The following is a 24,652-nucleotide window of genomic DNA, read 5'->3' on the forward strand; positions in this document are numbered from 1 at the left end:
TTTCCACAGTTTCTTCCATCGGGGATCATCAGAGTTGTTTGAGTGGGATTCCCTTCCTCGGTCAAAATCTCTTTTCTGAGCTTCGGCCATTGCCAGCAGCCGATAGCCTGATCTGACTGAGTAGAGACCGTGCCGCTCCCCTGACCATGCCCAAAAGTCCTCCGTCAAACGTCCAAGCGGAATCTGACGTGCTGCTGCTGCATCCAAGGGAATCAGGTTTTGCTCGAAAGCAGTTTCATCCCACGAGTGACCATCCGAACTAAGCAGCTCACTGACTTGTTCCGCCGTTGCTCCTTCCTTGTGGCATAGAGGTTTTAGGGTTACACCTCCTGGTAACCATTGATCACGCCAGATGTTGGTAGTAGACCCGTCACCGATGCGCTTAATCATTCCCATCTGTAGAACTTTCCTTCCCGTCAGAATTGCACGCCAGGTATGGGAAGCATTCTTTTTCCTGGTTGCTGACAAGAAGTCGCCATCGTGGTAATATTTGCCCTTAAGCACACGAGCACATAATGAATTAGGTGCAGTCATCAGCCTCCAGCCTTGCTTGCCTAGCATCGCAATATTGAAAAGTTTTATGTCCCGGAAGCCCAGTCCTCCCTGGGTCTTAGGTAGACACATATCCGGCCAGTTCCTCCAGTGCATCCCCCTCTGATCAACATCACTACTCCACCAGTAATTAGAGATAGCCGAAGTAATTTTCTGGCATGTCGAGGGAGCAAGAACAAAACAGCTCATAGAGTAAGTGGGAATAGCTTGGGCTACAGATTTGATCAGAGTTTCCCGTGCTTCACAACTGAGTTGTTTCTCTCCCCAACCTCCCATCAAACCACGTAATTTCTCAGAATAGCTTCAAATGCTGTCTTGGTACTTCTACCCACCGCAGTAGGGAGTCCCAAATACTTCTCAGAGAGAGCTTCCTTTTGTATCGTTGTGGACTGCTTAACAGCCTCTTTGTCAATCTCCGTACAGTTATTGCTAAAGAAAATTGCTGATTTGGACATATTAACCAACTGTCCAGAGCCCATTTGATACTGATCAAGAATTTCCATCAAGCGCTGCCCACCCCTCTCTGAAGCCTGCGTAAAGATTAGGCAGTCATCAGCAAAGAGAAGGTGGGAGATCCATGGAGAATGTATCCCCACTCGCGCACCTCTCGCCAGAAATTGAGGGCCTGAACTCTTCAGTAAACAAGAAAGTCCTTCAGCGCATAACAGGAAGAGATACAGTGATAGAGGATCTCCCTGCCGAATACCCCGAGAAGGCCAAAAGGTTTCCGAAAAGTTCCCATTAACTCTCACACGAAAAGATACTGTCTCCACACATTGCATAATAAGCTGCACAAAGCTCTGGTCAAAACCTAGTGTATGGAGAATATTCCGAAAATAGGCACATTCAACTCTGTCATAAGCTTTTGCCATATCAAGCTTCACAGCACAAGCCCAGATTTTCTTTTTTTTCTTTTCAGATAATGTATGCACTCATAAGCGACCAGAACATTGTCTGTAATCAGTCTGCCGGGAACTAACTCTTCGTCCGGCGTTCATCCCTGTGACTCAGCTGACTGTCAGCTACCAACTGATTTGGAACTTGAAGTCGATTTTGTTATTGCTGATTTTATAATGTCTACTTATTTTAGTGTTTTATCTGTTCCAATGTTTTTATAATATTTTTATTTGATTTTTTATCATTGAGATGGATGATAAGGAAAGAATAATGTGATTAACCAAAACAATATTTTGGTTATAAATTGCAAAAAAGAAGAAAGCACTCAGGCTTCAAAACCATTTCACAACGCCCATTTGTATTCTAGCTAATTACCTTCTTTTTCTTTATATCACGTAATTCGTTTAGAATGGATGACATCAATGCAATCGCCAATATTAATTTGTTTGAACCTCGTGAGAGTCATGGAAGAACCACCTCAATACAAATTTGTGAGTGATAGAACTCTATAAGGATCAAGTGACTCAGGCTGTGTTTAGTTCGCGAAATTGTTTGGGTTTTAGTATTGTAGCACATTTCGTTGTTATTTAACAATTAATGTCTAATCATGGACTAATTAGGTTTAAACTATTTATCTCGTAAGAATCAATTAGACTGTGTAATTAGTTATTTTTTTCAACTACATTTAATACTTCATACATTTGTCCAAAAAATTGATGTGACCGATACTGTATGAATTTTTTTTGGAACTAAACGTGACCTCAACTCAAGTGGCTTCAATCGGCTTTGAGCACATGTGCGTTTATTGGACCCTCTGTGTCATGAGCAGTTGCGCCGTGCCATTGCATAAATTGCAGTGTACGGTCGTCCTACGGGGACAACTAGTGAGTATTGGGCCGTGTTTGGTTGCAGCCTGTAAAATTTTTGAAAAGCCATCTTTCTATATTTGAAGTACTAAACATAGACTAATCACAAAAATAATTACAGTACTCGCCTGTAAATCGCGAGACGAATCTAATGAGCCTAATTAGCCCGTCATTAGAGGTTATTTACTGTAGCATTACTGTAGCAATTTAGCATCTAATTACAGTCTAATTAGGTTCATTAGATTCGTCTCGCCATTTACAGACAGCAGTCGCAATGCGTTTTTTATTTCGTCTAGATTTAAGTCTCCATGCAAGTGCCGGAAAAAAATTTGGAATTTGGAACTTTGGAACTGAACACGGCCTTGATGCAATTTCATCCTTTCTAGTGATGCTTACTTGTCGCTTTCTCATACTATTCACTGTTTTTTCTGCTAGAACATCTAGAATACAATATTGTTTACTATTTTTATTTAGGCCCGTTTGGCTTTTAAATAGCTGTCACATCGAATATTTGGATATCAATTCGAATGTTCGGATGCCAACTCAATGTAAAACTAATTGCATAAGTTGCAATTAGGGCTCTAAAAGAATCTATTAAGTATAATTAATACATGATTAGCGGATGATTACTGTAGCAATTAGTGATCAAATTATGGACTAATTAGATTTAATAGATTAGTCTCGTGATTACTTCGTGAATTATGAAATTAATTTTATAATAAATATATGTTTAGTACTTCTAATTGGTGTTTAAATATACTTATAATTTAAACTGAAAAAGAAAACGTACTGTTCAGACACTTCAGTGCATTGCAGAAGAAACAGTTTGTCCTCTCCATTGGGCCTCAGCCCATCAGAAAAAGAAATGCTCATATGCTGCTGCTGCAGGCCACACATTTGGGCCTCATTTCTTCGGTCCGGATGCATTATTAACATGGCCTGTGAGTTTGGGCTCTGGGCTGCTATCCAGAAGCCAAAAAATGGTTTCCACCGGCAAACATTGAGGTCAAATGCTCCCCATCAGCAGTGACAACAAAGTTCCACTCATGAGACAAAAGAGAATGAAATAAAGTGCAGGGGCAGCAGAGTGAGAACACACGAACTCTGCCTTTTGGACTAACCTAGCAGCCACACAAAAAGAAACGCAGCACAAGACTCTCTCTTGGAGTTTTCCTCCTTGGGGACTTCATCACGGTAGGTGAGCAGAGATTGCCCCAGATCAAGCTTTATTAGCCCTTGCGCGTCGAGAGGCCGGCCACTCCCCTCTCGCACCCACTCCCGGCCACTCCCGGCCATTCGGGGGCGCGCGCGCGTCTGGATAAACACTAGGAGGTAAACAAGGGCTCTGTTTGGATTTTAGGGGTAAAGATTTACCCAAAGATAAATGTTTTACACCTTACATTTGCCTCTAACTAATTTACCCCATGTGATGTTTGGATTTAGGGGTAAAATGAGGATAAAAGTAGTTGAAAATAGCAATCAATGCCTCTCATGTACCCAATTTTACCCTAATTTGACACCCTCTAAGGGGTAAAGAGATAAAGAGAGGACAAATGGGTAAAGGGGCACATTTGCCCTATATGTTTGGATTTTTAAGGGTAAATAGAAAGCAAATTTACCCCTTTTACTCCTTTACCCCACCATCCAAACATGGCCAAGGTGAGATTGGCCAACGCCAACACGGAGAGCTCGCTTTACAAGCCAGTACGCCCCCCTTTTGTTGCGTGGCGCATCAGCGTCACGTCAGATTGTTCAGCGTCGCGGCGGCGATTGTGCAGTTAGGCCTCACGCGTGACGCGGCTAGCTTTATCCTGGACTGATCCAAGAATCAGCAGTCAGCACACACATGCGATTAATTAGCCTTTTTCTACTGTTTGTTGTGGCTTTGGGATGCTTATCCTTGCCTGCCTTTTGATGGAGCTTTCCAACCGTTTGTCTGCCTGCCAGTGACGTTATGATCTTGTTCCTAGCTGCGAGGATTTCTCTCTGATGCCTTTGGTATCACTTGATCGCCTGAAGCCGCCCTCGGACAAGGCTTCTTCTGGTGAAAGGCTTCTTCAGAATATACTACTGCACTGGGCTCGTGGCCCCTGGCGTCTATCAGTATCAGGTATCAGCCCCTGGCGCTTCCACGAGCCTCTGTTGATGATTATTTTAAAAAAGCCTGGTACACGTGGCTCAGCATTTTTGCCTATTATTCTCTACGCTACGGGTGGTCACATTTTTCGTCCGTGCCCGGCCACTGATTCCGATTCTTCATTACGAAGCTTAATTCCCCAGCTATGTACTTAAGTAATTGAGGACTTGTACCACTTGTAGTATGAGTCAATCAGTCTCCATGGCCAACAATTTCTTCAGCCCCCAGCTCACCACGGCCAGCATTTTCTTCAGCGGTCTCTCTTCCCCTGTTCGACGAACAAATCTGCCGATTTCTTAGCACCTAAGGGTTCATCCAAACCTCTGCTTCTGGAGGAAAATTACCGCAGAAACATCAGCACGCTCTCATCGTTAACGAGTGCTTCCCAGATTAGACGTCGATGATTCCTATTAGCAGATCGTCGACCCTGGGCAGTTTCTGTCGCCCTTTTCTTCTTTGTGCGTGGGCGTGGCTCAATAGGACGGCTTCTAGGTTCGCCAACGCGAATTTGTTCTTGGGCAAGCCCACGGGTACGCGATCGATTCGACCTTTCCGAAGTAAAGCTCGTCAGTGGACGGCCATTTTGGCTCTCGCTCGGCCTGCCAAGTGTGTTGATTGAAGCTATTAATTAATATACACCATTCTGTGAGCGAAGATCTTGGGTTATAGGGAAAGCACGGGCTCAGCCGACGCTAGCTTTCCTGCCTGCCCCAAATGCAATTCCAGCTGCAAAGCTCGCTGCGTGCTGCTGGAGACACCCGCGGGCCGGGAGAAAAGGCCAGACGTGTGGTCCTGCGTACGGTTGCGGCGTTGCGCGGATGGAATCGATCGGTGCTAGTAGATGGTACTGTGGTAGCGTTGCTTTTTCTGCAGATGAAGTGTGCAGAATTCGCATGAACCGAAGACACGGGGGGTCGCTTTCAGACCGGAGTGTTCCGTATATGGCAACGAAATGAAGGTGCAGAACCTCTCCCTCGTTAAGAAACACCGGTTTTTGATAATATAATTAGCCGCTGTATTAGAGCAGAAACGGCATAATCTTTTGCAGCCGACAAGGTGGCAAACAGGAAAAGAATGGCACGCACAACATCAGAGAAAAGCCCGTGTTCTAATAAAGCGGTAGCATATATTCCACACCAAGTTGGGCTTTCGGTAAGTAAGCATCTTATTTATTAGGTCACGCACCCACTTTTTTTTTCTTTCTTTCTACTGGTGTAAACGATAGATGATGGACGCCACATCGTATCGCTGGTGCATCTCAGAATCAAAACGCCAGAATATTCTTATTACCCTGTCCAATCTCAGGCACTGCCCGTCGCCGCCGTGGCGATAGGTCTCGGCAGCTGCTCATCGTTTTCGTACTGAAAACCTCGACGTCGACGCCGCGGCCGCCGGATCTTCGGCGAGCGCAGATCATATTCCGATTCCGCGAGAGACCGCACGTCTCGGTGCAGGTTAGACGCGATGCGACGCCCTCGCAAGCATATCTCACACGCCTTCGCTATCGGACGGCGACGCGAGCTTATTGTAAGACCCAGCAAGAGTTTGCTCGGAGGATGCAAACCACACCGGAGTAGGAGAGAAGGAAGAAAATCTGCCCTCCGCGGCATTCTTGCACATGGACCGTTGGCCTAAGAAACGGGAGGCTCATCAATTAGGTTATCAGATCGACAACTCCTCCTAACTCACGAGGCGTACTGACTCACAAGGCTACGCAAGCAAGGCCAAGATTTCTTTTTTTTTTAAAAAAAAAGGTTCAACAACTTGTTTCGCACTTACAAGTCAAGAATGTTCGAATAAACTTTAGTTGGTTGGTGTCCGTTTTTGTCGCCGCGGCATGTTGGAGAAACTCGGCATGCGTTCGTGTTGACCGATAGGCACGCGGCATGCTTCTTATGCATACGTTTGCTTTGACCAATTAGAACCATCCACGAATAGCCCTTACGAGCTGAAGAAGATCACCGAGCGTTCGTTCTTCGACACGGTGCCGGCCGGGTGTTCGGTCGCTGAGCTAGCACCTAGCAGTGGTACAACGGAACGAACGAACAGCCGAACATGCCCCGCGACGATTCGGCCGTCCACCCCCCGCCGGGTCCCTCTCGCCCGCGGGGCCGGCGCATCGGGGGCGAGAGCGACCGGGCAGCCCGGCCCCCGGACGCGCGTGGCAGCCGCCGCGGCGAGGCTTCGCCTGGGCGCGGGGCGCGGACGCGGACGCGACGCGGGGTCAGCCCGGCTCTGTTCGGCTCTTCGGGGCGCCCCACGTTTCGGGCCCTGCTTCGCCCGCGCCGCGCCGTCCACCCCCCCCCCCCCCCCCCCCACCCACCCCCCGCCGGCCGCGCGCCGCGCTCGTGTCACCCACCACACCAACCCAGCGACCAGGACGCCACGCCACCTTCGGCCGGCCGGCCGGCGAGGCGAAGATGCGTGCCCACTTCTCCGGAGTCCGGGACCGGACGCCCATCAGATAGCCGCACGAGGACAATGGATAATCTCCCCCTCGTCCCGCCTTGACCAACGCGCAGCGCTGTGATCTGATGGCGATGCGTAGCAGCAAGCGGACAACGCTGCGCTGCTCCATGTCGTGCTGCGAGTTACGGAGTAAAAGCCAGGAAGACCTCCGGGCAGCAATCGACACGCCCAGAGCGCGGCAGGCAGCCACGGCTCGCACCAAACACCAGTTAGGCGCGACCGCCTTGAAAGCGCGACGCGCCGTGGTCTCCTCCGAGAAGGGGGAAAAAAAACTCGCACCAGGCCGCCGCGCGCGGTTGCTCGGGGAGAAGCACGTTGCTTGGCGGCTTTGTTCGGCGCGTCGAGGTGGCGGCGGCCACGCATCGTGACCACGCTTGTTTCGGTGTGGTGGGGGAGGGTTCGGAGTTCGGCGGATACGGGTGGTGCTGCTGTGCTGGGTTACCGGAGCTCAGCTGCAGTCTGCAGATCCTGGGTCCGGGTGGGGGCACGGGTAGATTTTTTTTTAAAACAAAATACTAAAGGAAAACGCTTATCGTGACTAGAAAAGTCACTTGTACGCCATGCGTTTCCTTTGATATTTGTACAGGCGACGCACCGGGACTGTTGCACCGGTCTAATCGAACGAGCGGTTGGAATGTCGGCCGTGGGCGAGGAAGTACTCGAGTTCAAAGAAGGCTTTGCTTTCCGTGTTTCGACGGCTGTCTCTATTTTGCAATAAACATGCACTAAATTGTAAATAATAATTGTGCGAAAAAAGGGTCAAAAAAAAAGAGCGCGCGCGTGAAAAAAAATTGTTCCTACAATGGAGTAATTAGTATGTGGTGGTCTGCTGCCATTTTTTCTTCAAACTCGACATCTTGCTGCCAGCACGTTGACATAATTAATCTTCCACGAGTACTACCGGCTTACTTTGGCCCCCGCAGACAGCTCCTTAATTAGCCAAGCTGTTTGCGCATATGGGGGCGACAATGAGGCACAGTGACAAGACAGACGACGGGGTCGTCACAAATAAACTAAGCCCGTGTTTAGTTCCGCTGCAAAAAAAATTTCAAAGTAATCTTATTAATTTGAAGTACTAAATGAAGTCTATTTATAAAACTTTTTGCACAGATGATTTGTAAATCGCGAGACGAATCTAATGACGCTAATTAATACATGTGTCGAAACATTCGATGTGATGTTTTTTTTGAGTTTACGGAGTTTACGGGTCGGATCTAAACAGGGCCTGCAGACCGGAGGTTGACGTCTGCTTCGATGCCCAGTGTTCGCAGTCTCCCCAGGCTCCAGCCTACTACGGCCCTATTTGTTTCCGCTTATAAACGGATTCTCAGCCGTCAGAACGCCAGAAGCAAGAAAATCCCGCCAAACGGTCTGCGTTCGTCGCGCTTACCTCCATCGCGGCTTCAGCATGCGGCAGCCTTTTGAACTAAGAATCCGTAATCGGAAATCACGGAGAGAATCCCGATTCTCTGGCGGCCCACGTACACGGTCCCAAACAGGGCCTACGCCGTTGACGTTAACGATTTGTTTGTGTCGGGTCCACGCCCTAGCACACTGCAGGACGCGGTAACGATCCATTTGCAGGACGCATAACAGAGACGTGCGGGGAATTAAAAGTGTATCGTGACCATTTCTGTCACGGTTTACGCTAAACATTGCGCGGAAGAAAGTCAGAGACGTGAGTGACGTATGATCGCCAGGTTTAACTCTTCGGGGTCGCAAGAGATGAAGAGGGACGTGGATGACACTAGTGTTGTCATCGGAGATTACAACTAGGGAAGTGCTGTTCCGAGTCCGAGCTGTAGAACAGTTCGGATAGGAAAATCGGTTCTTGTTCCGCTGGCCTATAAAAGCAATGCCGTGGACTTGGCCAAAACAAGAAAGTAATCACATTGTGGTCTCATTTTTTTGGACGCGCGTCGATTCGATCCGCGCGGCGACGGTGCGAAACAGGCTGACACGACAGGTCACGCATACGGTGCGGTACGCGTCCGAATCGGCAGCATTCATCCGGCTCCATAGACGCCTTTCCAAAAACGACTGTTAGGGCAGGTCTCCAACTTGTCCATCCGGTCGGATTCGAATCGTATCGCATCGGATCGCCGGAGCGCCGGTCACCGCTCCGGACTCTCTGATTTGGTCATTTGGGGGTATCCCTAGCTCTTAATCCGGGGGATCTCCAATTAACGCTCGGCCGGATTCGGCTGCACGCCACGCGGTGCCTTTTCCGGTTTCCCCCCACTGGAGCAGCAGCAGCTCAACACTTAGCCCAGTAGCCCGCACGGCACGTCCGCCTGAGTCTGTCCGGAGCGCCGCCGGAGCCCCGAGCAGCAGCACGAAGGATATACTCCTACATATACCGCCGGTGACCGGATAGGTTCGAAGAGCTCTCCATCTCCAGCGATCTCCATCCAGCACGCAAACGCCGTCCTGGAGGAAATCGACGGGGAGGCGCTCGGAGCTCTCCGCGCCGGCACGTAGCGGGGCGGCACGGGAACTCGCCAACCGCTCGTGCGACCGGTTCGGCGTCGGCTGCTCGTTGCTCCACGCCCACCGCCGGGCGCCCCCAACCACGTCGCCGTCTCCTGGGCCTGGACGCGAGCGACGCCGCGCCGGCCGGAGCGACGGGTCCAAACGACTCGGAAGAGGCGTGGCGCTAGGGCGGTAGCGATACCGGCCGAGACCGCGCGCGAACCAAGCAAACAATCCGCCGCGGCTACGCCCCGCGCCCGCCTGCTGCGTCCGGAGCCGTGCGGTCTACGACCCGCCTTCTTTGACCCGCGCACGCCACGCCGCACCCGCACCCGCACCCGCACCCGATCCCACCCGACCGCAGCGAATTCCCCATCTCGAGAGACGCCGGCTCGGGCAGGGGCGCTCTCCCTTAAAACCCCACCCCTCCAACAATCCGATCTCCTCCCCCACCCTTTCGAGCCGCGTCTCGCCTCCTCTGCTCTCCGTCCGCAACGGACCAACCGACGCGACCGGATCAAAAGCAGGCGGCAGCAACCGCCAACGGCGGCGGCTTCTTCGAGGGGGATTAGTGATTGGGAGCCGGGGCGCGCCGCGATGGCGCTGGACGGCGGCGGCGGCGTCTGGGCAGGGGTGATCGGGGCGCTGGCCTACGGCGCCCTGGCGGTGGCGGCGCTGCGGCTGGTGCTGTCGTACAAGTCGGCGGCGCACGCGCTGCGGCGGGCGTGGCGGTGGGCCGACGAGTGGGCGCAGGCGTACCAGTACTACGAGGTGCCGCGCGTCGGCGCGGACGGCGCGGAGAACCCGCTCTTCCGGAAGGCGGCGGCGTACGTGGCGTCGCTGCCGTCGCTCGAGGACGCCGACGCCGCCTGCGTGCTGTCGTCGGCGGCCAAGAGCAACGACTTCGCGCTGCAGCTGGGCCCGGGCCACGCCGCGCGGGACGCCTTCCTCGGCGCGCGCCTCGCCTGGACCAACGCCGGCGCCGGCCGCCTCGTCCTGCGCGTGCGCCGCCACGACCGCACCCGCGTGCTGCGGCCCTACCTGCAGCACGTCGAGTCCGTCGCCGACGAGATGGAGGCGCGGCGCAGGGAGCTGCGGCTGTACGCCAACGCCGGCGCCGGGGGCGCGCCGCGGTGGGCGTCCGCGCCCTTCACCCACCCGGCCACGCTCGACACCGTGGCCATGGACCCCGAGCTCAAGGCCCGCGTCCGCGCCGACCTCGAGGGCTTCCTCAAGGGCCGCGCCTACTACCACCGGCTCGGCCGCGTCTGGCGCCGGAGCTACCTGCTCTACGGCGCGCCCGGCACCGGCAAGTCCACCTTCGCCGCTGCGATGGCGAGGTTCCTCGGCTACGACGTCTATGACATCGACCTGTCCCGCGGCGGATGCGACGACCTCCGCGCACTGCTCCTGGACACCGCCCCGCGGTCGCTCATCCTCGTCGAGGACCTCGACCGGTACCTCCGCGGCGGCGACGGGGAGACGGCGGCGGCCAGGACGGCGCGGGTGCTCAGCTTCATGGACGGGCTCTCCTCCTGCTGCGGCGAGGAGCGCGTCATGGTGTTCACCATGAGCGGCGGCAAGGACGGCGTGGACCCGGCCGTGCTGCGGCCGGGGCGCCTGGACGTGCACATCCACTTCACCATGTGCGACTTCGAGGCCTTCAAGGCGCTGGCCAGCAACTACCTGGGGCTCAAGGACCACAAGCTGTACCCGCAGGTGGAGGAAGGCTTCCACGCCGGCGCCCGCCTCAGCCCCGCCGAGCTCGGCGAGATCATGATCGCCAACCGCGGGTCCCCGAGCCGCGCGCTCCGCACCGTCATCAACGCCCTGCAGCAAGTGGCGCCGCCGCCCCCGCCCCAGCAGCCGCAGCCGCCGCGGGCCGGCGCCGCGGCGCGCCCGCCCAAGCTCTCCTCGAGGTGGTCCGGGCACCTCGACTACGCCAGCGCGGAGGCGTCGGAGGCCAGCGCGGCGGGCCAGTCGTCGCCCCGTGGCGGGGGCGGGTTCGCCAAGGACGCGCCCATCAGGGAGTTCAAGAAGCTCTACGGCCTGATCAAGTACAGGAGTCGGAAGGACGCCGGCGTCGTGCCGGTGGACGACAGCGCGGCATCGCCGAACGGACGGGGCGGCAGCGAGGCCAGCTCTGACAAGGACCGGACCGGTGATTAGTTGTTAATTAGTATTTATCTGTTGGGAGCAATTTGAATTTGCTCTCTATTTTCTTTTTTACTTTTGATGATCATGGATTCTAAGTACATCCTTTCTGTTTATCCGAAATTTGGGGGGCCTTGTGCGTTGTACATTGTAATCTGGTAGTGCTAGCTAGTAGGACTTTCTTCATATCTGAAATTTGGGGCTGTACACTGTACTTACTATGGTAGGATGGGCAATTTCTTCACTTGGACCAAAAAAACGTTTCAAAATAACATTGGAACGGAGAAGCAAGGGAAGTGTTCATCTCAAGCAAACAAGTTCCATTGCCTATTACAGAGTACAGACGATTGCCACTATGTTCAAACCTGACTGCACATGTGACATCTGAATTGAGAGGTCCATTGGCATTCTGGCCTCCAATTCAGTACGGTACAGCTGCCTGACCGCCACGAGCAGCAAATTCTCACCAACAAAACCAACAACCATGAGGGTACTCTTGTCGGATTGACGGCAGTCTTTCGCTACATAAAGGTCGATGATCTACGCCGTGTTTAGTTCCAAAATTTCAAAAAAAAAAATCGGCACATGCATGGAGACTTAAATCTAGACGAAATAAAAAACGCATTACGACTGCTGCTTGTAAATCGCGAAACGAATTTAATGAACCTAATTAAGTTGTAATTAGACGCTAAATTGCTACAGTAAACAGATAAATTAATTAGGCTCATTAGTACTTCAAATGTAGAAAGATTTTTTTTCAAAAACTTTACGGGAGGCAACTAAACACGGCCCTAGTTTAAATTTGAAAAAGAAATATGGTACTGTACACCCGGTAGACCCAGCAGGTGCCAACTGCAATCTGGTTGAGTGATTGGGCTCACGGTCCCGGAGCACGACACGTGCACTGCAAAACAACGGACTCTGCCCTGCTCCTCGGTCGTTGATGTGGAACGTCCAAACCCACCATTCCAGTTTGGACGTTTCGCGTGCTACCAACAACAATCTTCAGATCTGTCGGTGCTCAGTCCTTCGGAGGTGGTCATAGGGGTAGGGTTTGCGTACGTATATTCATAGGGTGTGAGTGTACGTGCGTGTTGTGGGCGTCTTCGTTGTACTGTATGATTCTAAAAAAACAATCCCTGTCATTGTGTCATTTTGCTTGCCCGCGTCGAGTGCTAAACCTTTCTTTTTCGAAACAAGAGAGCTTCATTTGATTACTTCTGAAGAGGATTGCAATATAAAGAAACCAGATGCTCTACGCCTGTTGCGCTAACTCCTGTGCTACACAATTTTGCTCTCTTTTGATAACCAGAACTTCTAAAGAAACAAGAGTGCTAAACCTGGACCGCCGCCACCGCCGGCGGCGGTCTAGTCCGTCCCAGCCCCCTCCCCTCGCCGGCCGGCGGCGGCCTTGGGAAGATCGACGCCGGCCGTGCGGTGTGCCGCCGCTGGCAGTGGGCTACACTGGCTCGGTCGCTAATTCCAAATTCCCTGATCGGGTCTCTCATGATTGGGTACAGAAGGAGGGAAAAGAACCGGGGTCGAGCACCGCACCCAACCTATCGTCGTCCACCGCGATTTCATTAGTCTCGGGCTGGCTGCGGTTGCGGCCTCGCCATCACGCCGCTTTCAGGTGTCCGTCCGCGTTTGTTTAGACTCCGGTTAGCGTTAAACTACTACTATAGTAGTAGCAGGTAGCAGCAGAATACCCTGTTCTAAACAATGTGAGTGATTTGGAGAGATGATGACGACAGCTTGCAGAGATGATGCGAGACTCTGGAGTTGGCGTCTGCCGCGCCAAGAGCGAGCTGCCACGGGTTACTGGTACGGGAAGTGTTTTCTCCAAAACATTGCTTAAGATCCGGAGCCATTTCTGCCTCTATTACCAAACGCCCTCCATGAAGCTCCTTTCCATTTTTTTGTCTAAATAATGCCTTCTGATGAAGCCTGAGGTAGGGGATACCCTCTCTCCTTTGACCTTAAGGGCTCGTTTGAAAACTCAAATTTCTTTGGTATTCCTAACTTTTTCTAGGGTGAACAATCTATGGAGATGTTATTTGAATAAAAAATTAGTTCTCGATAGGAGGTTTTCCTTCCCTGGATTTAGATTCCCTTGCCTCCAAATTAGACTAAAAAGAATTGTGACCGAAAGGGGGGAAAACAAGAGTGCACGACTAGGGGCTAGCGATGATTAGGGGCGTGGTTGTGCGAGCTAATGATGGGGAAGCGTACACGCGCTCCCGCCGTCCGCGAGCGCTCGGGCTCGATGATTGTGCTGGGCACTGACTGTACTTGTGTGCCTCTAGCTTTGCGGTTTCTAGTACATATACATATAATTATATTGTTGCACGTATTGGTTGTTGTTTTATTTATATATAAATATATATGCCGTTTGGAGGGATACTATTTTTTTTTCATTTATTCCGTTCACAGGATTGTGCGCGGCGGCACAGCAGAGCACAGCTAGCTCCAAGGTGTGTGCGAATTAGGAAGGACAATGACCAGCAGCGGCCGCCGACGCCGCACGGCACGCACAGGTGTCCTCTCGTTGTTCCAGCCTGCCGCGGATGGAGATGAACTGGACGGGGGTTGGCGGAGGTGGCGCGGCCGAACACAGGATGGGTGCGCGCGCGTCGTCCTCCATCGGTGCGGCCGCGTAATGGCGCACGGTGCTCAGGCAGCGTCGAGCAATAAATCTAACTTTTTTCTTGGAAAAAAAACAAAATCTAGGACGTAGTACTCAGAGAGACATCAGAGAGAAAAGGGGTTGTTGTGCCATGTCATCTGCGTGGCTCAAAAGAATTGCGGTATGCGATAGGCCCGACACCCCAGTTGACCTATGGATTCCAACGTGTGCTGCGTTATCTGGAGATGTGAAGAAAGATAAATGCCACGCGCCCACGCCACACCTTACTCCCGCACATCAGACAGGTCGGCCCGCATGTCTGTGCCGTAAAACGCAAGGAATTTTCAATTTTGGCTACGGCTCTGTTTAGTTGCCATCAAAATTTCAAAACTTTACAAGATTTTCTATCACATCGAATGTTTCAATGCATGTATAAAGTATTAAATGTAGCTAAACAAAATAACTAATTATATAGTTTGTCTATAATTTATGAGACGAATCTTTTGAGCATAATTAATGCATAATTAATCCATGACAGGATAATAATTACTAAATACAAACAAAAGTGATATAGTACTTTACACCCAAAAGTTTACGCATCTAAACAAGGCCTACGTCCATCTGGTGTGTAGTAATGTTGTGTGTAGTATGTACGAATATGTCTGTGTTTTTTTCAGGCCCGTTTGGTTGCCTCCCATAAATTTTTTGAAAAGACACCTTTCTACATTTAAAATATTAAATATAGACTAATCACAAAAAAATATTAAATATAGACTAATCACAAAAATAATTACAGAACTCGTCTGTAAATCACGAGACGAATCTAATGAGCCTAATTAATCCGTCATTAGAGGTTATTTACTGTAGCATTAATGTAGCAATTTAGCATCTAATTACAACCTAATTAGGTTCATTAGATTCGTCTCACCATTTACAGACAGCAGTCGCAATGCGTTTTTTATTTCGTCTAGATTTAAATCTCCATGCAGGTGCCGGAATATTTTTTTTTTTTGAAATTTTGGTTTTTGCAACCAAACACGGCCTCAGAGCAAAAGGAGATTAAAGAGAGCCCAATGCTAGGCTTTTGGGGAATCCGTTGCCATGACGTGCGGACAAGACAAGGGTGGCTCCGCGCGAAGCTCGGATCCCGTGTTTGTGCGTGTGCTTGTGCTTGTGGTTGTGTTTGCAGGACGGGATGGGCCACCCGGTGGTGGCCTGGGTTAGCTAGCAGCCCGACAGCGTGATTGGGTCTCTGACTCTCGCTCAAGCAGGGTTTTAGGTTAGCACACCGTCATGATCGTGTTCCCTGATTGAATGATGCGAATTCAAAGCCACTGCAACTCTGGGTGAATGATGCGAATTCAAACAAATTGTAGACAGGCAGCAGCAGGTGAATTCGTAGAAGGACACCTGCAAATCTGAACATTTTACACAGTCCTTCATTTTTTTCTTGAATAAGACACGATCCTTCATTAACCACCCACGATCTCAGCTACTACTCCCGGAGAACAAGAAACGCGAGCGGCCAAGCGCGGAGGCTCTCCATTACACGACAGCGGACACACTGTCAAGAGGAGTAACTATCGGGGGCCATCATTCGCGTTCAGTACAGCACTGTGCGAGGCTTTTCCTCCTGCTGCTGGCTGCCGTCATCGGGTGGCAGCTTTCTTCAGGGCCTGCCTGTGCCTGTGCGGCTGTGCCCTGCGGACATCTGCCATCCACCTCCACCGCCACCGGCGGCAGCCAGCCCGGGTCCTGTCATGATGTGAAGCTAATGATTGTGCCGCAGGGATACGCCCAGGCCTGGCGTGATGCGACAGGTGCGTCACGGACCCCGACGACTTCCCGGCCGGCCGCACACCACCCAGCAGGCCAGCAGCTGCCGCGGTGCCGCCAACGTCCCAACTCCGACGGGACGGCACGGCACGGCCGAGGATCCCCGCCGGGCTGCGCCTCGCTCTCGCCTACCTTTGAGACGAGCATCGAGTTGGATCCGTGGGTGAGCGATCGACGTGCCATGCTTTGCCAGCGTGGAAGCATGGCGTCGCTGGTCGCGACTCGTGACAGCTGACATGACAAGGTCCGGGCACGCATGGCCGCGGTACGGGCAGCAAATGGCAATTCGCAGGCCGCCGACGGCCGAGCCAGAGCCATACAGCACGGCGGCCTTGATGAGCAGCGAGAGCTCAGCTAGCAGCTGCTAGACAGCGACTCGGGTATGGAGGGGCTCCTGGACATGGACGCGCTCGCGTAGTTGTGTACTTGTGTTGTTGATCACCCGCCCGGTGTGCGTACGTGACAGGTAGGAGTGATCGGAGTGGTACGTCGTCGCGCACACGTGCCGTGTCGGCACGAGCTAGCTCGCTCGCTGGGGAAACCCAAACCCTCTCCGCCTCTCGGCGCCCTCGCGCCGGCCGAACCCTGCCGCGCGCGCACGTGTGCCCATCCTCCATCGAGTCGCTCGCGTTACCGTCACTCGCTCGCCATATGTCTGGATAACGAGTGTTCTTGTGTCTGCAACCACCAGAAATCATAACGCATTATTTATTGGGTTAATTAGCATGGATGCACGTGCGACACGCACATAATTAACTTTTAATATAAAAATGCAGTGTGATATATATTAATTATTTAAAATTTAAGTTCAATTTCAAAAAATATGTACTATGATAGATGCTACTGCTATCTTATAACTTATTAGATCGATACATATCTATTGTAACAGGAACAGAGCTAAAATAGTTAAGTGGTTGAAGTTTAAAGGTCTAGGAGGCGGGAGACGAAGAGTGCGTGCGAGACAGCGAGAGGCGAGGCATGACAAGTTGTGCCCAACTGCTCTACGGACTACGGCAATGGAAGAGGAAGCGTCAACAGTGGCGGAGCGCGAGCGCAGGCGCCAACAGTCGTGGCATAACACAGTGGCGCGGGGGTGACGACGGTGTGGACTAGCTTGGCTGAGGCGCATGCGTGGTGGGTGAGTAGAAATTACTTTTTGACAGAAATGTTCTCAAATATGCATTTTTTATGGGGGAACATATCAAGTGCAAACCGACCTCTCCGTTCAAACTATGTAAACTTCAATATGGGCCATCAGATCAACATCCAAGGGGAGGGGCGCAGAGAGGTGGGAGGAGGGATTTGCAAAAGTATGATTACCCAATCCAAAAGCGGGTCCAGATTGTAAAATTACCCAATCCCCATACCCCTTGGATGTTGACCCAATGACTCACATTGAAGTTTCTATAGTTTGCATGGAGAGGTTGGTTTGCACCTGATACGTTCCCTTTTTATGGACCTACTATTTATCCCATCTCCCTCGAACCCAACACGTGAGTCCAACCAATGTGCAAAAAAAATTGTCAGAAATTATATCATACAATGGGAGGGAGAAGAAGCGAGCGAGAGAGGAAAGGTTTCAAGAGAGGGCGAACAAAAAAATAATACAGAAGCTAGCATGCACTAGCAAGCATGTGACCGTTGCTCAGCCTAAATAACAGGCGATGCACGAATGACTCCAATATATACGCTACTCAGCGTGCAAAGCTTCTACCCCTCTATTAGATTGGATTGATATCATTACAATTTTCACAAGTTGAAAATATACTACTACAATTCACCATATTGGATTGATATCATTACAATTTTCACAAGTTGAAAATATACTACTACAATTCACCATATTGGATTGATATCATTACAATTTTCACAAGTTGAAAATATACTACTACAATTCACTAGGATACCTCTTTCCCCTCCTGAGGCCCACCCACAGGGTACAGCTCCTTGTATTTTTCCTGTATGGACGTGTATACTCCTCCATCAAAATCCATCTGCTCTATCCCGTCGCCCCCCTGCGTGAGTCGCGACCCCCGCCCCCTGGTTTCCGCCCCGCCGCCCCCTGGAGATCGCGCCGGTGCCCGCACTGGAGGCCGCGGAGAGCCCTCCACCTGACACGAGTCGCCGACGTCGGAAGGCATCCTCCGACACGGGCATGGGCGAAAAGCCTCATACCCGATAGCGGTGGAGATCGATCTCAAGCAACGAAGGACGATCTTCCGATTCCGACTGCAGGCACTCGCCGTCTTCTTCCTCCGACGAGCCTCATACCCGACGGCGGCGGAGATCGATCTCGAGCAAGGAAGGACGACCTTCCGATTCCGACAGTAGATGCTCGCAGTCTTCTTCCTCCGACGAGCCTCATACCAGACGGCGGCGGAGAGATCGATCTCGAGCAACGAAGGACGCCGATCTTGAATGGCTGCGCACCGTGTCGACGGCGGTGGCGTTCCCAACCTCGCCTACTGCAAGGTCGACATCTCGGGCGCGGAGGTCTCGTCGTCGTCGGAGGTCGCCAGGCTAAGAGAGCTCCTGCTCCTGTTCTAGAGCAACAAGCGCTTGCACCTGGAATCAGTTCGCCTCGGCTTCAGGTAGGGCAGGGGGGCGGCGAGGGCGGGGGGTCGCGACTCGCGCAGGGGGGGCGACGGGACAGGGCAGATGAATTGTGATGGAGGGGTATACACGTCCATACGGAAAAAATACAAGGAGTTGTACCCTGCGGGTAAGCCTCAGGAGGGAAAAGAGGTATCCTAATGGTATATCTCCAATATGGTGAATTGTAGTAGTATATTTACAATTTATGAAAGTTGTAATGATACCAATCCAATTAACCTTTATTTATTTATAAAAAAACAAGAAGCAAACAAAATCAGAGGCCATCTATCTGCACAGCTCACTCCATGTTCTTCCTTTTATTTTTTGGCCACTTCCTTTTGCGTCCATGTCGCATCATCTCGCCGTCTCGTACCATTTCCTCTTGGGATCTCACGCTTGTCGTCACGCTCTGTCCCGTCCCGTCGTCCCCTCCTAGACTTTCTGGGGTTTCAGCACTGATCGCTCAGACTGCGTACGCCGCTAGTGCCAAGCTACAGTGGTGGGCCGGTCAGTAAAGATTTGAATGGGGGCAGCAGCCGATGCCGATCCGATGGATGGACCAGCCGTGGCGCCGTGCATCGCAGCGTCAGTACACCATGCACGTCGCACGGCTTTTGACTAGCTCTGCACGACCGACCCGACCCGAGAGGTAGCTAGCTGAAGCCTACTAGTTCGAGGTCGGGTCCCCTCCCTGAAACCTCCTGCACCGCGGCTTGAAAGCGCGGGCCATTGATTGGAAAACTGTTCGACACAGTGCGAGCTCTGCAAACCTGTGTGGCAGCCGGCGATGGATGACGACGCCTCTGCTCCGCCGCTGCGTCGTGCTCCGGCCCCGGTTGTTGGCCCAGGCCCACGCGCCCATCGTGCCATTGCCACCCATGTCTTCATGCACGCGTGCGGCGTGCTCTCTGGCAGCGGGGGCTCGCGGCCCGCGAGAGAAGGTGGTGGAAATGTTGATTGTTAAACAACTGCAACCGCTGAAGCTGAAGTACATGACTCCGCGCAACAAGCGACCTTTACACAATACTCCTTCCGTTTCAAAAATTATATACTTTTTTATTTTAAATTTGACCACTTATCTTATTCAAAAATTTGTACAAAATATTATTTTTTTGTTGTGAGTTGCTTTATCAATACACGATCTTTAAGAATGACTTAAATTTGACAATATTTGTATTTTTTTGAATGAGACCAGTGGTTAAACTTAGAGTAAAAAAAATCAAACGAACGGAACCTAAGACAATTCTATTAACAACTCATTTAGAAGAAGATAACAACCACAACCGATCGAATTTGAACGGCTAGATATCCGAACTCCTCTTTTAATTGTTTGGTCTCTAGTGTTGGTTTGAATACACACGCGCCGAATATTTGGTTTGCTTCTCTCTAGCGGTGGCCAATGCACAAAAGAACTTCTGTTGCGATGTGCTAGCACTAGCTTGTTATTGTAATTATAGCAAGGGAGTCCGGGCCAGCGACGGTGGTCGGCCCCTGGGACCGCCGGAGCATATTAGGTTTCTGAAGCTGTGGTGTTGTAGTAAATGATGCGTTTCTTTTATCGAATCTTTCTAGAAAATCTGTAAGATTTGAAGCGGGTCCACCCTAATTTCATATAAAATATTGTACAAAACTTATGCTTTATTTCGTCGGAAATAAAGCTGGGAAATCTTCTTTCTAAAGAAAGAATATCACTCTCTTCGCTGCAACCAATCAGCTGGGAAATCCGGATCCGAGGACTCCGAGCTCGAGGTCGCCGCTGCCGCTCCGTCTCGGCGCGGCCGGCCTCGTGCCGTCCCGCGGCGGCCACGTGTTCGCGCCGCGCGGCGGCCTTGCGTGCGCGCTGCCGCGGCCGCTCCGCCTCGCGGCGAGGGGCGCGGGCCTCGAGCACCACCAGCACTGTGCCTCGCCGGAGCAGAGGAGCTCGCGGCTTGCGGCCACGGCGCCACGCCTCCGCCTGGTGCCGCGGACACGGAAGGGGCGGCCGCGGGAGGCCGCCATGACGAGGCGGAAGGGGAGAGAGGGAGGATGGAGAGGGAGATGACATGTGGGACCCTCAGCAAGGGCACTTTAGTCTTTTTACCGTTCCCTCTCTCCTATCCGGTTAAAAAATGTATTTTTTAATAAAAAGAATGTGCTGCATACAAATTTGTGTTTTGGTGGTGTGCTCCAGACTAAATTGAAGAGTGGGATGTGCTGCCTACAAAATCATGTTTTGGTGATGTGCTGTAGACAAAAAAAACCATAGTTATATGATTGTACCCCTACTCACTTCTAGAGTTGTTCGCTAGTGCTAGCTGCCGCGACGCTATACGACTCTTACAGCTGTAGGATTTGTCCGCGTCGTTTACACTTACCTGTTTATTCATATTTGCTATTTAATTCCGTTTCATTATTTTTTTTGCTATTTAAACAGGCAAAATGAGTGATTGAACAGGTATGATTTGCTACTGGGTAGTATTTACATAGCATGTGTATGTGAAAAGTGCCTACAAGTGAGTGGCTGGCAATGCAGCTGAAGAACAAACCCTGCCTCCCACTAAAAGTACAATGCCGTTAAATTCTAAAATATTCATTTATACGGGGAGTCGAACTCAAGACCTGAGTGCTACTGAGGCTTCTATAACCATTAGGCTACATGCTCTTTCACAAAAAAAATCAATGGGTCAAATAGACAACCTCGTTTATTTTAGAAAACGACAAACAACAGTACATGAATCTAGCCCATGGGCTTTAGAGGCCAGAAAGAGCCCATGGATTTGGCCGAAACATGAAAGAGCAAAGGAGAGCAGAACTTCTCCCTGCTACTCGCTCGTCAGGTGCGGTGCAGGAGCGGTGACAGGGTCGTCAGGCTCGTGGGTCGCGACTCCCTGTCCTCGAACGGACACGCCTCTCGGACTCCCGCGCCGCCATGGACGGGGGAGGAGGGCAGCAGGGGCCGCCGGAGCGGCAGCCCGGCAAGAACCTCATCAAGATCCCGTCCTACCAGGAGGTCTTCGGCACTGGCGCATCCTCCTCCTCCTCGACGCCGCCCTCCTACAACCCTCCTCTAAGCAGCACCGGCGCCCCCGCTGCTCCATCCTCCTCTTCATCGTCGGGGTCGTTCTCGCAGGCGTTCTCCTTCCTCAAGTCCTCCGAGTTCTACTCGCCTCCCCCGCCGCCTCCCCAGCCCACCTCCACCCCGAGGTATGTGTACTGACCTCCCCTTTTTCTTGTTCTCAAACCCTGCGACGCCGGCCTCGACTCTGATGAGTTCGGTTTCCTGGCGCAGGCCGCCTCAGGCTAGCTCATCCGCGCCGGTAGCCCAGACCCAGAGCAAGAGCACAATTCTCGTCAGTCATAGGCAGGTACTGGGACGCGATTACTGGCACCATGGCACTTCGATCTCCCCCCCCCCTTCCTACCCCTCTTCTATGGCAAATTTCGAGTCTTTGTTCATTCTTGTTCCACAGAGAGGGAACCCTCTGCTGAAGCACATCAGGAATGCTAGGTGGGCGTTTGCCGATGTCGTGCCGGACTATGTGCTCGGTCAATCGTCATGTGCGTTGTACTTGAGGTTCTTCTCATTCTCTGCATCTCGTTGTGTCTTCAGTTCAACTTTGGAAACTCTGAACTGGACTATATAGCTTAGTTCATTGTGCATCTACCATGAGACATTTTTTCTTCCTGCCTGAAGCCCACAACTGTGAGATGATTCCTTTGTTGTAGGAATAATTCTCCAGTTTTATTCCTTTGTGCTATACTGTATCTTAGCAATTTTCAGTGTTGCTTATCAGGACATGATGGTGCTACAGAGTTGTCCTTAATGTCATTCTGTGTTTTTTACTGGTCAGTTTCTGTTATGTGGATGCAGTATCAGGTACCATCTTCTACATCTAGATTACTTGTATTATCGGATAAGAGAACTGCAAAATAATTTCAGGCTGCGTGTCATCTTGTGCCATATTGATGTTGTAAGTCTCAGTTTCTTGACTTATATATTTGCTTTGTCATAGGATGTGCATTTTAAAACATCTTAACTTAAGAAATTTAGCAATCTCACTATTCATAGGAAGATGTAGTCAAGCCTCTGCATGAAATTACAAGAACAGCATTGCTTCATGACTGCACCCTCCTGTGCGGTTGGAGGTATTATTCTGTGGCTTCCTAATGTGCTTGGATTAAGTAATATTCTTGTTCATATTCTCTGTGCTATATCATGTGTTTTTGTATCAGTTCTACGGAATGTGAATTTAGTTCTGCGATGGATCACCTCGTACTGGATCTTATGTATTGTGGTATTGCCAGTGAAGTACAGTTCTGTTCAAGAAAATTTAGCATCTTATGTATTGTGGTATTTAGCATCTCAATATTGAAATTTGAAACAGTTGCACACATTTATTTTCATTTATGTAAGAATGAATTTAACGGCCTCCATCACACAAATCGGGGAGTTTTTAGAACAACATATTGATGTACTGGTGATGTACTGGAACATTGCGTGATGAATCAATGATGCAACAATATGCTTGTAAAGACGAAAGAGTAAGTTGTCTGAGCAAACTGTTCTCTCGTAGCCTGGAGGAATGTGGTCGGTACTTGGAGACTATCAAAGTGTACGAAAACAAGCCAGCTGACAATATCCGTGAGCACATGGATAATGACTATCTATCACGGGTATGTATGATTCCTAAGCACCTTGCCCCTCCCCCTCAGCTTCCTTAGTGCTGTTTATTTTCAATAGCATGTTTCTAGCATTGCAAGTGGTTTCAATATAGAAGCTTTCTCTCTACTGCCCATTTGGTCTGATGGTAGTGCAATATTATTAACCATTAGATCTTCAACTGTCATGGATTATTTATAAACGTTTTTTTGGATATTGTTTTGCAGTTGACACATGCACTTACATCCATTCGGCATGTTAATAAAACAGATGTTGTCACACTTGGTTCATCTTTTGGGGTAAGTTGGACAAAGGATCACTTTGACCTGGAATCTTTGGCACTTCATATACAGTATAGTTGTTTGACAATGTATTATGTTTTTTGCACTTTCATATGGCAGTAATGTAGCAACTAAGTATGCAGAAAATATGTGTTTATACTTAACTTATTTCCACTTTTTCAGTCACTCTCACAAGTTATGAATGCTTCTATGGAAGAGCTGGCTCGTTGCCCAGGAATTGGTGAGCGGAAGGTACTGCATTCACTTACCTTTTCTACCTTTCATTGTCAATGTTGCTGTGCGATGTGCACATTTGGTATGCCTTTGACAGGAACTCAAACACACTAGTTGGAGTGCTTTGCTGCTCTGCTTGATAGCATGACGGACCCCATTTCCTTTAATTAATGTGCATATAATTTGTTCAACTGTTGTAGGTAAAACGACTTTACGATACTTTCCATGAGCCGTTCAAACGGGTTTCCACCCGCCCAAACCTTGTAGTCCCTGATACTCCTGACAGAGAGAAAGCATCAGGTCAACCTTCATCGACGAATGATAGATCAGAAAACACAGCAGAGAAACCAGAGGCATCCAAGAAGAAAGGTCCCGATGTGAGGTCGGCCCTTACCGCTGCCTTTGCCAAGTATTCGGAGAAGATGCGCAGCCAGAGCCGTGACACCGCCAACAAGGCTGGTGAAGGTGGTAGCAGCTCAAACATGGAAGATGACCAGACCAAATACTAGATCAGCTGTTGTAGGATGCTAACAGTAGTGTACCATTGCCAGTCTGCTCTCCCTGTCAGGCAGTGATTGTTGTTGTAATTGCAAAATTTTCTGCTGTATGTTTTCCCTGTGTTAACCGTCAGAAAACATCTGTGCTCTTTCACTCGGTAACCAAACCAAGAGTCTGGGGCTCTGTCCGGGCAAGTACCAACGCGCAGCAATCGGCATGCGTACGTGCTGAAACACAGCATGGTGCTAGGGGGTTAACTGTTGCCATAATAGCAGGTCCAGGAGGAAGTCCTTTGTGCTGAATGGATATCGTAACATTTTAACGTAATGTCATCAATTCACTATTGAAATTCAGGCTATCCGGTTTTGGAAAAATACTGCCGCTAAATCGATTTGT

The 24,652-nt window shown here is 50.6% G+C and overlaps 2 protein-coding genes across 2 annotated transcripts; both read left to right on the forward strand.

The window, feature by feature from the left end:
* Positions 1-9,810: 9,810 nt before the first annotated feature.
* LOC120648417 (AAA-ATPase At2g46620-like) lies at positions 9,811-11,887 on the forward strand. Its single transcript, XM_039925194.1, has one exon. The coding sequence runs from the start codon at positions 9,991-9,993 to the stop codon at positions 11,560-11,562; it is 1,572 nt and encodes a 523-aa protein (XP_039781128.1). The 5' UTR covers positions 9,811-9,990; the 3' UTR covers positions 11,563-11,887.
* Positions 11,888-21,408: 9,521 nt separating this feature from the next.
* Positions 21,409-24,422, forward strand: LOC120648419 (DNA excision repair protein ERCC-1-like). Its single transcript, XM_039925197.1, has 9 exons — positions 21,409-21,787; positions 21,873-21,948; positions 22,054-22,157; positions 22,455-22,554; positions 22,653-22,729; positions 23,158-23,257; positions 23,471-23,542; positions 23,708-23,776; positions 23,959-24,422. The coding sequence occupies exons 1-9, from the start codon at positions 21,513-21,515 to the stop codon at positions 24,265-24,267; spliced, it is 1,182 nt and encodes a 393-aa protein (XP_039781131.1). The 5' UTR covers positions 21,409-21,512; the 3' UTR covers positions 24,268-24,422.
* Positions 24,423-24,652: the final 230 nt, after the last annotated feature.

The sequence above is a fragment of the Panicum virgatum genome, chromosome 9K (genome assembly GCF_016808335.1).
Source record: "Panicum virgatum strain AP13 chromosome 9K, P.virgatum_v5, whole genome shotgun sequence".
Taxonomy (NCBI): domain Eukaryota; kingdom Viridiplantae; phylum Streptophyta; class Magnoliopsida; order Poales; family Poaceae; genus Panicum; species Panicum virgatum.

What these genes read in the sequence shown, in the direction of transcription:
- LOC120648417 (XM_039925194.1), top strand. Translation starts at nt 9,991, where the DNA reads ATGGCGCTGGACGGCGGCGGCGGCGTCTGGGCAGGGGTGATCGGGGCG.
- LOC120648419 (XM_039925197.1), top strand. Translation starts at nt 21,513, where the DNA reads ATGGACGGGGGAGGAGGGCAGCAGGGGCCGCCGGAGCGGCAGCCCGGC. An exon ending in TCATGTGCGTTGTACTTGAG is followed by an intron (nt 22,158 to 22,454) that starts GTTCTTCTCATT and finishes ATGTGGATGCAG; the next exon opens with TATCAGGTACCATCTTCTAC. An exon ending in CAGGAATTGGTGAGCGGAAG is followed by an intron (nt 23,777 to 23,958) that starts GTACTGCATTCA and finishes CAACTGTTGTAG; the next exon opens with GTAAAACGACTTTACGATAC.